The sequence below is a fragment of the Octopus sinensis genome, linkage group LG5, assembly GCF_006345805.1.
Source record: "Octopus sinensis linkage group LG5, ASM634580v1, whole genome shotgun sequence".
NCBI classification, from domain to species: Eukaryota; Metazoa; Mollusca; class Cephalopoda; order Octopoda; family Octopodidae; genus Octopus; species Octopus sinensis.
The window spans coordinates 132,307,905-132,324,639 of record NC_043001.1 but is presented as its reverse complement, the minus strand read 5'-3'; the positions used below and the strand labels follow the sequence as shown (position 1 = coordinate 132,324,639).

The 16,735-nt window shown below is 33.9% G+C and overlaps 1 protein-coding gene across 1 annotated transcript in view; it reads left to right on the top strand.

Moving 5' to 3' along the window:
• LOC115212278 (osmotic avoidance abnormal protein 3-like) overlaps nucleotides 1–16,735 on the top strand; it is a 907,318-nt gene that overhangs the window by 652,834 nt on the left and 237,749 nt on the right. Inside the window, exon 11 of the mRNA XM_036503083.1 lies at nucleotides 12,672–12,787. Coding sequence (XP_036358976.1) covers nucleotides 12,672–12,787 — 116 coding nt within the window. The remainder of the gene's footprint in view (nucleotides 1–12,671; nucleotides 12,788–16,735) is intronic.

Genomic DNA, 16,735 nt, shown 5'->3' with positions numbered 1-16,735 from the left:
TGATGTTGATCGACCTCAATTTGGTTTGATTTTGATTTTGACTGTTCTCGCTACATATAGTGGTGAAATCACTATGTGAATAAGATATTGAACTTTCAGTGTATGTAACATAAAATAATATCTACTGCCAGAAGTAACATGACTTGCAATTTAATTACAGGTGTTTTGGGATACACAGATGTGGAACAATTGTGCATCTTATATTTATGATAGAACAGTTACCTCACCAAAGCCTCACCCGCTTTGTGTTACTGAATACCAAATAAAGCACACTAGTTCATAGAAATCTGTATTGCTGAAGTGAAAGTAAATTAATATTTGAAATACCATAATTTTTCACATTCAGTACTTGAGAAGAACTTGTGATGACATTTAGACAGAAATTGTTATGAAGTTTATTGTAAACAACAAAGAATGAAGAGATTAAAATTGGAGATATTAAGCAAAATTTAAGGCTGGGTGGTCATAGTTTTGGTCGTAGGCATTTGGTTCTAAATGAAAATTCTGTTTACAGCTCAGAACTTGAAGGATTCCTTGCTACTGTTCTTACATCCAGAAACTGATCTGTTACATCTATGAGTTAATCCTACTACACTTTCTTTAATTTTTTTTTTAGTTAGAGAAGAATTTTTTTCTTTTTTTATTTAGTGGGGTCCATCTGTATACCTTATTTTTTATATTATTATTTGCCGTTTTATTTTAGAGTTCTCATCTCCTAAATTAGTTCCATGATATCAGCAGCCTCTAGTGCTTATGGCAAGTTTTAAGCCTTACATTAGTAATATTCTTCTTTACAAGATTTTTTTTTCCCCTGTGCAGTTTTTATCTTTGTGCATGATTTCATTTCTATTTATTTCACTACCTCTAACCTAGCCCAAGAAGAAGAAAAAAAATGATGATTCTTAATCCCCCACCACCCAATACACATTTATTTTTGTCTATTTTTACTAAAACATCGGCAATGCTTTCTCTAAAAAAAATTTCCCCCTTAGTCTATTTATCCATTTTCTTCTCTAGTCCCTTTTCTGCCATGTTCCACTGACATCATGTCATTTTCTACCTCTTCTACTGGTTTTTGTTTTATCAAATCAATGTTTTCTTCAGTTATATTTAATATTCACCTTTTTCCCTTTTTCTATATATATGTGATAAAACAATATGTATTTTTTTTTAAATCTCTGCTTTTTGTTCTAAATATTTTTCCATTTTTTAAAATTTCTTTTCTATTCTAAATGTAACACTATTCCATTCACAATTTAGAGGAATATACTTATAAATAAATACATACATAGAGTACATTTCTCCATAACTGGTCATAAATTTAGGCTTGGTTTATTTAAAAATATATGATATTCTGTTATTTGTTTCACTCATTTGACTGCAGCCATGCTGGAGCACCATCTTGAAGTGCTTTTGACAAACAATTTGATCCCAGGACTTATTCCATTAGTCTCTTTGCCAAACTGCTAAGTTACAGAGATGTAAACATATCAACACTGGTTGTCAAGCAATGATGGGGTGACAAACTCAGACTCTCTCTCTCTCTCACACACACACATGCAATAGGTTTCTTTCATTTTCTTTCTACCAAATCCATTCACAAGGCTTTGGTCAGCCCAAAGCTATAGTAGTAGACACTTTCCCATGGTACCACACAGTGGGACTGAATCTAGAATCATGTGGTTAGGAAGCAAGTTTCTTACCACACAGCCACACCTGCACCTATAATTAAAAATTTTTTTAATACTTTCCACAGATTTACATCTTATGAACCACATGGTACCGGGTTCAGTCCTACTGTGTGGCACCTTGGGCAAGTGTCTTCTTCTATAGCCTCGGATCGACCAAAGCCTTGTGAGTGGATTTGGTAGACGGAAACTGAAAGAAGCCCGTCATATATATGTATATATATATATATATATATATATGTGTGTGTGTGTGTGTGTTTATGTGTCTGTGTTTGTCCCCCCAACATTGCTGCACAACTGATGCTAGTGTGTTTACGTCTCCGTAACTTAGCAGTTCAGCAAAAGAGTCCGATAGAATAAGTACTAGGCTTACAAAGAATAAATCCTGGGGTCGATTTGCTCGACCAAAGGCTGTGCTCCAGCATAGCCACAGTCACAAGACTGAAACAAATAAAAGAGTAAAGAGAAAAGAGTATACTATAGAATGCACTTTGTCTCTCTTTCCACAGCCACTATATTTATTTCTTTTATAAGAAAGGATTATTTAAGTATTGAGTTGTCGCCAGCACACCATACTTGATGACACATGGAAAATACTAAATTTAACCCTTTAGCATTCATATTAATCTGCTGTAATGCTTATTTATTCACATTGTTTTGAATTAATCCTGCATTATTTCGTAGCTGCAAGATTTTGATGTTGTGACTTTTTTTTTTAGAAGGACAACGTGAAGAAGCTAAATCTGACCTGTTTGAACATAAAACAAATAGAATATGAGGGCCTGATATGGGTTAAAAGCTAAAGGGTTAATACAAGAAATGTTGTCATTGTCAGCAGCATATCATCATCATGACAATCACTAACATGTATTCTTTATTTCAAAGATCACACATTTTTATGAATTATTTTAATATATTAGTTTCAATTTACTTGATATTATGATGTTATTTCCTTCGTCTGATGAGTAGAAAAATGCATTTTGACATGACGTCTCTCTCTCTCTCTCTCTCTCTTTCTCTCTCTCTCTCACTCTCTCTCTCTCTCTCTCTCTATCTCATTACTATGCTCTTGTAACTCATCACCATCATCTTTATCTTCTTTCCAGCTACTCCCACCTACCCTTATACAATGGCAAGTAGCCATGTATTTCCTTGATAGTAAGACTCTTGTACCGGCCCGGCCCGTTCCTATCATGCTTTAGTCTCCCACCACCAGCATAAAACCTACCCCACCTCTGCTGAAATTCCACTTTGAGTTTTTATCTTTGTCTAACAATTTACTTGATGACTTCACTAGTGTTAGTGTCATGAAAAAGCACCCAGTATGCTCAGTAAAATGGTTGGCATTTGAAAAAGGTATCCCGCTGAAAAAAACTATGCCAAAACAGACATCATCATCGTTTAACATCTGCTTTCCATGCTAGCATGGGCTGGACGGTTTGACTGAGGACTGGCGAACCAGATGGCTACACCAAGCTCCAATCTGATCTGGCAGAGTTTCTACAGCTGGAAGCCCTTCCTATCGCCAAACACTCCAAGTGTGTAGTGGGTGCTTTTACGTGCCACCGGCACGAGGGTCAGTCAGGTGATACTGGCAACAGCCACACTCAAATCGTGTTTTTTACATGCCACCTCCACAGGAGCCAGTCCAGCAGCACTAGCAACAACCTCACTTGAATGTTTTTCCCATGCCACTGGCACAAATGCTGGTTATGATCACGCTCAAATGGTGCTTTATACACACACACATACACACATACATTTAGATATATATGTATGTATATATATATATGTATATATTGGTATATAGGTTGTAAATGTTCTTCACTGATCTAGAGAAGACATTTGATAGGGTTTTAAGGAAGGTGATTGAGTGGGCATTGAGAAAGAGAGGTGTACTAGAGGTAATAGTGAGAGCATGTATGAGTTTGTATGAAGGGGTAAAGATAAGAGTTAGAGTTGGATCAGAGCTGTCAGAGGAGTTTGCAGAGAAAGTTGGCATGCATCAGGGATCTGTGTTGTCACCCTTGTTGTTTGCAATAGTGGTTGATGTGGTAATGGAGAGTGCAAGAGAGGGATTGATAATGGAGATGCTGTATGCAGATGGCCTTGTTCTGATGAGTGAGATGATGGAGGGATTGAGTGAGAAGTTTTGGAAATGGAAAGAGGCATTTGAAAGCAAGGATTTGAAGGTTTGTAATGGCATGTATCTGAAAAGAAAGCCCACATTTGGCATAACTCATAAACATACAATTGCCTTCAACCTGAATACACTACACCATCATTTCATGTGCTATATAATCACTATATATATATACACCATGAGACCAATGGTAGTGTTAATTCCCGAATAAAGAAATCATATATCCACTAATGCAGTGTTGAGAACTCATTTCATCATTTGACATTTATATATGTGTGTGTGTATGTATATATATATATATATATATATATATATGCATATATATATGCATATATATACTAGCAGCTAAGCCTGGTTTTACTCGGTGCAGTTGAGGATATATAATATTCCGTTTTGAGTTCGGTACATTACTTGTATACATATATGCATAGCTGTCTCCTCTTTGTATTTTCTACTGCAATCACAGTGGCCATCCTCCAATCTCTGGCCAATTGATGTACTATCTCCTTTCTCTCTCTCTCTCTGTTTCGCCATCTCTTTCTCTCCCTCATTCTGTCTCTCCCTATTTTTCTCTCACTCTTTCTCACTCTCTCTCTCTCTCTCTCTCTCTCTCTCTCTCTATCTCTCTCCAGTAGCTGCAACTCCTTGGAGCTGGCTGGTCTTGTGCCATGTCCACTCATTCATTCCTCCTCCTCTTATCATCCCATCTCAAAAAGGTGTCAGAAACGACATAGTTGAGTTATTTATTTTACAGTGTATTGACACCAATATATTACTGATATTACTGACCACATTAGCATTGAACAAACTAGAACTTGTATTCCTTTTCACAGGCAGTTTTCAGACTCTTAACATAAAAGACTGAAACAAAATTCTTTAAGGCATTTAATAGGGTACTCCACCATTTGTTCCACTACATTGCCTTTAAGCAATAAATATATTGATTTGGAATCATAAAAGATACAGAATCAATGTTTAATTCTTAAAAATAATCAAACTGAAAAGGAAAATAGACAAAAATACAGCAGCTGGCAAATAATTTATGGAATAGTCTTTATAAACATAGCTGACAATGAAATAATTTCTCACCATCAAATTCAGTATTCTTGTTCCAAAAGAACTGTAGTACTGCTCTTCTTTACAACTTTGAATAAAGCATTATGCATAGAATTGTCTAAAACAGAAGTTCTCTGTTAAGTAGATGCTCAGTACATCCTTAGCATTTGGTTTGCTCTTCCTGAATTGGATGGCTTCAAATGGAAGTGTTTTGTCTTTGTCTCAGAAAAGAAATTCACAATGCTGAGTGATATAGGAATTCTTCAGAACTGACAGTCTTTCCTTTGCATTACTTCCTTTTGCTGTAATATAAAAATTCACATCTTTCTTTCCTCCCTACCTCACTTATCTGTTTTGTGAGTACTCATACATACACCCACACAAATATATATGTGTATATGCATATGTTTGTACATGTGTATAACTGTCTATGCATGTATGTATATGTATCATGGTTTTCTCTCTGTCTCTCCTTCTCTCTCTCTCTCTCTCTTACTATATATATATATATTATAATTATTAGGGAAGATTACTTCCATGTCCACAGGAATGAGACATTCAAATTAAAGGTACTAAAGTGAAGTTCTCTCAATATTTTATTCATATATATATAAAAGTAGTTTTAGATATTTTAATATCTTTCAATGTTGATTGAGTTGAGGGTGGTTTTGTCTCTAAAAATACTTTTATATATATATATCTGTAAATATAATATGTGACAATTATCCATTTTGTTGTATTTACATTGGTCAAATTGAATTTGTCGCGGCAGGTTTTCTACACCTGGATCTCCTTCCTAAGATCAACCCTCACCTGTTTCCAAGTTAGATTTTTTCCATGGCCAGAATGTTTTTCCTAGAAGACTGGAAATGAACAACTTTGCTTGTATGATGATGATACTTGTTTACAACAGTTATGTCTAGAAATGGGTACACTCAAACACTTTTATACATAAGCATATATAAATACACACACAAACACACATAAGGCTTCTTTCAGTTTCCATCTAACTAATTCACTTATAAGGCTGTAGACTTTTCTTTATATGTGTTTGGCTAACCAAACAACTAGAAAGTGTATTACTCGTAAATTGCTTGTTGTTGTCTAACCTCTGGTGAACCCTAATGAAAGAACTCTATAATCAATGATACTCTACTCATAACTTTGGTGTCCTTTTTATGATGATATTTAAGGAGGATTTGGCTGTTATTTGTAGCATTTTGAATTGTTTGTAATTTGTTGTTTCTTGTTTTAATAGAAGGAGGCTTATGTCAACTTTTACCAATACATACAATAATTTTAAGTGTGGTAAATCTGAAGTAAGATTAAAATTATTTGTGACTGATTGGATGGTCATACAGTGGCCTCACTAATGTGATGATTATATATATATATATATATATATATATTAAATTAGAGACAAAACCATATGGTTTTGTCTCTAATTTAATATAATATAATATTTTACTATAAAATTGGATTTAATCCTAAATCTGATTTTTCCCTGTAAGTTTGGATTTATTCCCTAATATTTATTATTAATATATATATATACATATATATATATATATAATTTGTGGGACCAATGTATGTGTATATGAATGTGTGGATGGTTGGATGGATGTATGGCTATTATAGAAATAGGTGAATCACTGAATGTTATTATAAGATCTGCTTGCAACATTACTCACCTTTGCTCTCCTGTATCAAACAGCAGTCTTCTCCATTTTCCATAGTGCAGTGGTCAGGTGGATTTCTAGTAAAATGAAATTGTTAATATGTTCCATGAAAAATCATCAACAAAGAGTTGAAATTAAAGACAAAAAAACCAACTTTTATTTTAGTTGTGGAATTTATTTTAAAAAAAGTTTGTATGTATATAAAATATAAAACTGACTGATTTGTAACAAACTTCATAACAGCAATTATATAGTCTGTTCAACCTAAGATTTGAACTGTATGTTATGATGACTTTACTGGTAATTATATTCCAGCTTACTCCACTAATTATCCCAATCTGCTAGCCAGGATTGAATCTATAAAAAGAAAAGCACAATTTGATGCTTGTGAGTGTTAGTTTTTCAATAATTAATTGCTTTAAAATATATTTTATTTTCATGTATTATAACACCGAGTGATGACATGAAAGGCCTAATTCTAAAGTTACATAGTGGCTAACTGAATCAAGAATCTATTTATTGACCCTCATTGGGGAAAGTTTTCAACATCTTTGTTGCTGTGTAATAAAGTATATCAAATAATGTCACTATCAATGTGGTTAAGGATCATCACCTTAGTTCTATCAGTATTAATGTATACAGTGATACATCTTTTATTTATTTTCCTATACTATATTTGTCAAATATGATATTTTCTACTTTTTGTTCCTCTAATCTTAACAAAGATTCCAGACTAATCAATGCTTTGGTCTTTTCACCAGATTATCTGTAATTTTTTTAAATATATTTTTTTACAATTTTTTTGTTTACTTGTGTGTATTTATTGTTATATTTTTGTTTATATTTTCATTAGATAAAAATGTGATGTAAAAACTATTGACAATTTTGTTTTCCAAGAATATTTAGATAACTTTATAGAACAAAAGCTTATCAAACTTATACATGATATACAAGATTTATATAGGAACTAATTCATCTCTTCGTTCATATATAAAAATTGATAAAGAACTAAAATTTGATGAAATTTATTGATTAAATATTCCAAGTGATCATTAAAAACTATTTAATTATAGCTGCAGTTGCTAAGATTACCTGCATAATCTTATGGGATATATAGTGGCCAAGGACTTATTGAACTATACTAGATTATTTTGCTTTACAATAAAAATTACTCTCTGAAAAGACTTAAATTCAAAGTCTTTCAGTAATGTTTTTTTTTTGTTGCTCTTTTACTCTTTTACTCTTTTACTTGTTTCAGTCATTTTGACTGCGGCCATGCTGGAGCACTGCCTTTAGTCGAGCAAATCGACCCAGGGACTTATTCTTTGTAAGCCCAGTACTTATTCTATCGGTCTCTTTTGTCGAACCGCTAAGTGACGGGGACGTAAACACACAAACGCACACACAAATATACATATATACATACATATATACGACAGGCTTCTTTCAGTTTCCGTCTACCAAATTCACTCACAAGGCATTGGTCGGCCCGGGGCTATAGCAGAAGGCACTTGCCCAAGGTGCCACGCAGTGGGACTGAACCCGGAACCATGTGGTTGGTTAGCAAGCTACTTACCACACAACCACTCCTGCGCCTATTGTTGCTCTTTTTTTAACAGTGAGACAACACACTTAAATTAACAGTATGAAACAGATTGTTAATATTTTCATGAACCTCTCATGATAGCATGATAGTAGACAAAACATAAATCTCATTTGGCTAGGATACCAGTTATTCATAGGTAATATCTCCCATTAGAGGATTTGAAACCAACATTGCAAATCAGTGGTAAAATATGAACCACCAAACCTCTCAGTTAATTGTCAAATACCTATTTCTTTATTACCCACAAGGGGCTAAACAGAGAGAGGACAAACAAGGACAGACGTAGGTATTAAGTCGATTACATCGACCCCAGTGCGTAACTGGTACTTAATTTATCGACCCCGAAAGGATGAAAGGCAAAGTCGACCTCAGCGGAATTTGAACTCACAACGTAACGACAGACGAAATCCTGCTACGCATTTCGCCCGGCGTGCTAACGTTTCTGCCAGCTCGCCGTTGTCAAATACCATATTGATTCAGTCATCTGTAGCTTTATCTCAATTTACCTACCAAAAACATAGCTCAATGGTTGTCAATTTTACATGAATTTTACAGAGCTACAACTGTCTTCTTGGTATACTGTGAGCTAAGTTTCTTGATCATAAACATTATGTTAATGTTTTAAATATTTTCTATTAGCAAAGGCATCTTTGAGTAACTTAATCTTTTTATTTGTTAATCATTGCAATTAAAAAAATCTATTAAAAGAAATAAATGTAAATTTAGGAAAATTATATTTAATGAACAGTAAATGCAGTGAATTAGCAGGATCATTAGGACATTGGATAAAAGGCCTTGCATTATTTGTTCTAGATCTTTACATTCTGAGTTCAAATTCTTTTGGGGTCAACTTTGTCTTTGATTCCTCTGGGGGTGGGGTGAATAAAATATAATACCAACCAAGACTGAGGTTGACTTTTAGGACTTATGTCTATGACAAACAATTATTATTTTAATCTTTGGCAGAAACCTTGAAACATCTGGTAAAATACCTTGTGGTATTTAATTTTTCAGCTCTTAAGGCGGTGAGCTGACAGAAACGTTAGCACGCCAGGCGAAATGCGTAGCCGTATTTCGTCTGTCGCTATGTTCTGAGTTCAAATCCCGCCGAGGTCGACTTTGCCTTTCATCCTTTCGGGGTCGATAAATTAAGTACCAGTTATGCACTGGGGTCGATGTAATCGACTTAATACCTATGTCTGTCCTTGTTTGTCCCCTCTATGTTTAGCCCCTTGTGGGTAGTAAAGAAATAGGTATTTAAGTTTTCAGCTCTTTTATATTCTGAGTTCAAATTCTGCTGAGGTCAGTTTTGACTTTGTTCCTTTTTAAGTATTGATAAAATAAAGTAGCAGTGAAGTACTGGGGTCAACGTGATTGACTGACCCTCTCCTCTAAAATTGCTGGCTTTGTGCCAAAATTTAAAAAAATTATTAAGAATATGGTGAGCTGGCAGATCGTTAGCACACTGGACAAAAAGCTCAGCAGCATTTCTTCTAGCTTTACATTCTGTGTTTAAATTTCAGGCCTTATGCTTATTGAAGAAAGAATTATTATGAAGAAAGTGAGAGCAGTGGATTAGCAGAATTGTTATAGCATTCCAAAAACATGTTTTGTGGTATATGTTTAGGCACTCATGAAAGTGACAAGCTGGCAGCTCTGTTACCACACTGGCAAAATACTTAGTAACATTTCATCTGTCTTTGAGTTCTGAGTTCAAATTCCACCAAGGTCAACTTTGGCTTTTATCCTTTGAGGCTGATAAAATAAGTACCAGTTGAGCACTGGGGTCGATGTAATCAACTTATCCCCCTCCAAAATTGTTGGCCTTGTCCCAAAACTTGAAATTATTGTTATTATTATTATTATTATTATTATTATTATTATTATTATTATTATTATTCCTCTTTGGTAGAGCTCTCATTGACTTCTTTGAGTTTTAATTGAAAGGGAAATTGAGAGTAGAGAGGGAAACACTGTCTTCGAGTGAGTTTATTGAAAGATGAGTGAAAGTTGCTAAAATGGCAAGAGTGGACCTGTGAGTTGGAGAGAAGGAATTGGAGAGGACACTTGCTCCTAGGGTTTCAGAGAAATCTCAGACAGTGGGCTTCCTCGATTATCCCTGGAGGCCTTCCTCTATCATTCTCCCTGCCCTTTTTTTTCTCAAACCTTTGTATGCTACGCTTGTGATATGATGCTTGTGTGTGGACAACTATGCTACATGACAGCAAAACATGGACTGTGACAGCAGTGGATATGTGGAGGCTTGAAAGAGATGAAGACAGCATGTTCTATTGGATGTGCAATGTTAGTCTGCATATATGACAAGTGGAGGCGCAATGGCCCAGTGGTTAGGGCAGCGGACTCGCGGTCATAGGATCGCGGTTTCGATTCCCAGACCGGGCGTTGTGAGTGTTTATTGAACGAAAACACCTAAAGCTCCACGAGGCTCCGGCAGGGATGGTGGTGATCCCTGCTGTACTCTTTCACCACAACCTTTTCTCACTCTTACTTCCTGTTTCTGTTGTACCTGTATTTCAAAGGGCCAGCCTTGTCACACTCTGTGTCACGCTGAATATCCCCGAGAACTGCGTTAAGGGTACACGTGTCTGTGGAGTGCTCAGCCACTTACACGTTAATTTCATGAGCAGGCTGTTCCGTTGATCGGATCAACCAGAACCCTCGTCGTCGTAACCGACGGAGTGCTTCCATCCATATGAGTAGTCTGGCACTTAACACTGATGCCACCTCAGTATTCCTTTAATGGCCATGCTAGTATCCAGTGGAACACATTACTAAGCAATACAATCTTGATTATTAAACTTCAGCCTAAACGTTTCAAACAGGCACAAAACACTGCCAATTACTTATTATTATAAACATCTAATATGCCTGGTTGATGTAGTGTAAATACTAGTGATATCATTAAATGGTTGTCTCTCAAGTCTGAAAAAGACAGTTCTGCACTTTCTTGCTGAACAATCTGCATGGCTGATTTATTTATATGACAAAATATTTGTGTTGTACATTATCTCACTTCCTCTATCAGATCGACATTGCCTGTAATGGTCTACAATATGCCACATGTCAGATGTCAAAGCGATCACAGAGCAACATGAGATGAAGTGTTTTGCTCAAGAACAAAACATAGCACACAGTTCAGAAATCAAAGCCACAATTTCACAATTGTAAGTGTAATGCTCTAGCCACAAGGCAATGATATCACACAAGTATCAATTATTTTACAGCAAGTCACATGTTGCCAGTTATTAATTGACTTATGGTATGTATAGTGATATACTGTAATATATCAGAAATGTTGCTATAAAGCATACAGCAGATATTTTTCTAAATTTGTAAATTATATTTAGCTTCATAGGGTGTTATGGCTATGCTTTTATACTTTTATATGAGGCTCATGCTAATATTGGAAGGATAGAGTTAAGGTTCAAATTGCATCAAATACATTGTCACATATTGCATCAAATACATTGTGAAAATTACAAAATGATAAAATTAATCTCACAGTGATTATAGTTTTTAAATTACTTTTATTATATTTGAAACTATTGATCAGTGAAATGTTAAAAGTATCATATACTAAACTTTATAGTGTATACTTTGCAAGATGTTCTGCTGTATAGCATCAAGATGTGTGTATAGAGTTATGCTTGCATGCATCCTCCTGTAGTCACTTAACACTTAGAAAAGTGTTTTAAGTTTTCAAAATATTCTAAAATAGCAAGTGATTATTACAGTGTAGTTTTTGTCATTATTCTTTCAGTTGAGTTTTATTTAAGCTGCACAATCATTAGAACAATGTTCTGTTTTCTATAAATCCCATTTGAAAGAACAAGTTGTAAAATTCTAATCCACACACATATGTTGTTTTCACAAATTGACAACTCCTGTCCATTTTCAATCTAAAGAATTTTTGCTTTCTTTTGTTTTTGATGTTATTGAATGTACTTTTAATTTACAAAAATAAAGTTTTTCAATTTCTTTGTAAGAACAATTTATCAAAATGGCTTTATTAAAATTCCAGATTTCTTTTGTCCATTGAACATAATAAATAATACAGTTGCATTTGAATTTTATTAATTTTTGAATTTTTTTAATGATAATGTTGAACTGAAGATGTTCCCATAATTCTCTTTGTCTTTCCATGTTTTGCTCTTCTTTTGAGCTTTTAGTGGTTATTCATTCTCTTAAACTGACTTACCTGTTATGTGTGGTTTTTGTCTTATTTTGTGTTCTACTTCAAAAAATATATATGTATACACACACACACAAATATATATGTATATACACACCTATATATGCATACATGCATATATACAGATATTTCTATATATATGTGGATATATTGTATACATGTATGTGTGTGCGTGTGTGTGTGTGTGTGTATACTTCTCCTAAAGTTTCTATTGCCATTCTCTCAAATGCTAAGTTAATTCCCGAGGCAATGGTGGTAGCTGTCACAACACTCTCTGTTATTTCAGATTGCTTGTACTTCAACAACAAATGGTTGGTGGGGAAAATGTCAACAACAAAGAAGTAAAAGAGAGAAGGAAGAAAAAAATGAAACTCGCTGAAGAGAGAAAGAGAAAACTTGCGGGTAATTTGAAGTATTTTCCTGCATCCTTGTGATTTTTAAAGTTCTATTATAAACATTTCTACTACCACTGTATCTCTACATGTGCTCTTTTCTTTATTAAATATTTGTTTTTGTTTTCCAGTGTGTAAGATTTTTCTTGTAATAATCTAGAGCTTTAATCTCTTGCAAAACGTTATAATAGTATGAACTAGAAAATTATGAATTTTAATAAGATTGAGACAGGCTTTTGTCTAAAAATAATTTATCAATTATTTTATATGCAATGTGGAAAACTGCTAAGTATTTTCTTCATATATTTGCATTTGAGGCAGCATGATTTACACACCAAACTGTATTTATTGAAGCTAGAACCTAATAAATAATAATGAAATTTTGAAAATAATTAGTTTTATTGTAGGGCTGTTTGTTGCACTTCATTAGTTTTAAACTAGCTGACTTTAAATATTAGAATCTACTGGAATTTGAAATGTTTTGCATTCATTAGCTTTATTTAAAGTCTTTAGAAATGCAAGTTGAAACCTTCATGATGATCCAACAAGATTTTGAAATGGGAAAAATGAATTAATTTCTTAGTGGGCACCGAGATTATTTTTGTTTAAATATCTTTCCTTCTAAATATTTTTAGTAAAGAAATATTTGGTTTCATAAAATGTTTATCTGATTCCAGTTTGTGTCATGCTGAGGATTTCTAAAAAGATTGAAATTGTGCTGTACATAAATAATCACTGACTAAAAATTTCAGGAACTTTAAGTTGACAAAAAAAATATTTATATGAATTGTGTGCCTCTTTTTCTTTATAATTTCTTGAATAAAATTTCTAATTCTAGCAAATATTAGAAAGAAATTGTGAAGGTGCATGGCTTAGTGGTAAAAGGTATTTGGCTCACAATCTTAAGCTTGTGAGTTTGATTCCTGGCAGTACATTGCGTCCTTGAGCAAGACACTTTATTTAATCGCTCTAGTCCACTCAGCTGGTAAAAATGATTAGTACTTGACATTTTGTGTCATACTGAATCTTCTTGAGAACTATGTTGATGGTACACATGTTTGTTAAGTGCTCAGCCCTTTGCACGTTAATTTCATGAGCAGGCTGTTCTGTTGACTGGATCAACTGTAAAGCTCATCATCATAACCAACAGAATGCCAGTTTTGTAGAAGAAGATTATTATCTCCTTGTAATGGCTGTACATTAGGGAAAGACAAGTATTTAAGAATGGTTAAGTCTAAATAATATTTCTACTCCTTGGACATGTGTAATAAATAGAAACAACTGCTTGTCTTTTTCTGACTGAGGTACCACTAATTCATAAACCACTTTGTGACTTTATGTTGGGTAATGGGAAGTGAGAATTAGCATAAAAAGTTATGATGAGAAATTTAAATTGTTTTGTATACATAGTTTGTTGAGAGCTTACAATTTACACTGTGGGGCTTCCATAAAATTTGAGTGGCATCATTTAAAACCAACAATACACAAACAGCTAGTTGAGTGCTTCGGCAAGTATCTGTCAAGTATACTTGCCAAAGCACTCAACTAGCATCATCCAACCAAAATGCAAATATATGGGAAACTCCCACCTGTGTCATCTCTTGTGAAAGGTAGGAGAGTCCAGTTTGCTGGACATTGTTGTAGAGCTGAAAACGAGGCAATTTCTACTCTTCTCCTCTGGAAGCCATCTACTCGCAATACCAGAGGGCACACACTCTCCTACCCTGATGTAATCTCCAGGGATACAGGCATCCAGCAACAGGACCTCCGTAATGCTATGATGGACCGTGAAGTCTGGTGTAGCATGGTAAATTCCATTGTCTCGACAACGGTCGAACAATGATGATGATGATGCTTTGGCAGAATCCACAATTCTAATAGCATAATTATTTTGAGATTCAGTTTAGTAAAGTGCAACACCAGAAGTCATTGTACAGTATGAAAGTATATTGAGGAGGTTAGGTGATCATGTAAACATTTTGTTATTTTGTTAATACTTGTGGTGATGGACAAGGAGAATTCTGTGGAAATACACATACTTTCTCTAAAGTTTCTGTTTTAATATGCCAAATAGGTTATATGTGCATTTTATGGAAGAATAAGAAGTCTCATTAAAATAGAAATCTTAAATTAGATACATTACTTCTGACTAGGTTTCATTAATATGAAAATCATAAATAGATGAAGAATAAATGAATCTAAGCAATAGGCAATCAGACCAAATAAGAAATGTCAAAAAAAAAAAGTGCCTTTTATAGAACCTGGACTGTTTGAAAGAAATTTTATTAATGAATCTTTGAGATTCTCAAATATATTTCACTGAAAATTTCTCTTTATTTATTGGCTGACCTTTACATTTTCTTATGAAACTGGAGAAGTGACTAAAAGACATACTAATTGGTCCAGTAATCATGAAGGTATTACTGAGACATGGTAAATGAATAAATGTCAATTCCTTAACCGATTTGAGATGTGGATTAAGCTAATTTGAATAACATCAAAGAATTGTGTAGCAATCTAGTCTTTTTATTCAAAATTGGTCTGAATTGATAAAATTTCATTAGAGACTGATATTAGTTTATAATTAATTATTTCTAACTGATTTCATGATTATTTTGAAAATTAATTTCAGCATTATTTTATATAAAACATTAACGTTCATTCATATAAAATGATCAACTATGGATTTAGTGCTAGCTACGATGATGTGAAGTCAATGAAATTACATGATAATCCGTAATATTGAATTGCAATAGCTTCCTTTAATACTAAAGTGAAGCAGTAATACTAAGCAGTTTAACTGAAGTCACCACTCATAAAATCTGGTCCTGAAAGCATGCCTGTAGCATCTTAGATAAAACAGTAGATTGTTATTGCTTAACTCACTACATTTTACTGATGAGTACCCGAAAACCTTAAACCTTATGACCTTACAGAATATGAAATTTGTTAAAATACAAAATACTTAAAGGTTTATAATTTACTAGTTCAGATAATTATATCATGTTCACAAGTGGCAGTATGTAAGCACCACAGTGATATAGGACAAGTGGCAATGATGTAAGAACCATGTTGTAAGGCTATCTTAATAAAAAGTATAAATGAATTAAATTAAATGGCTTGAAAGGCAATTGGAGAAAATAAAGGATTACAAAATCAAATTATTAACAGGTAGAGCCTTAAAGAAAAAAACTACTTACACAAGTAAAGTTAATTGGTATTAGAACTCACCGTTACAGAAAACGGTTTGCACATGGATTGCCAAATTAATAATAAAGAAATATATTTATTCCATGAGCCACAATGTTTGTAAGGATTTTGCTATAATCTCCCTATTTTTCACAGTGGTTGAGCGTGTACTATAACATGGGTGGTGTGATGGAGAAGACAATAACAACATCGTGCATCTATGCAAGAGCAAATTAAGGTCACATACACACTGAGTCCACCCCCACCCACAGTACGTGTCCTTTCATTGGTCAGGATGCACACTGTGTTCACTGATTGGTACAATTTCAAATCAATTTTTCCGTATCAGACACATACTGGAATATCAGTTGGTTGTGGTGTTATTATCACCAATGATCTTGGGCAATGCTGGAGTGCATTGTGTGTGGTGCATACATTCCACTTGACTCAAAAATTGAGTATATATATATATATGTGTGTGTGTGTGTGTGTGTATGTATATATGTATGTATATAATACAATGTGGCTGAAGGTCGTAACACTTGGGTAATGCTGGAGTGCATTGCTAGTAAAATATAATTTTCATAAAAAGTTGCTATGTACTCTATATAATATTTAATTATAGTTGATTTCTTACTGTGCATTTATAAACTACAGGCATACACTGATCATTTCCTTTTAACAGACATCTATCATTTAATCTACAGTTACATCACAACTACTGGGAACTGATTAGGATTTAACAAATCAGTATTGTAGTTCAGGGATC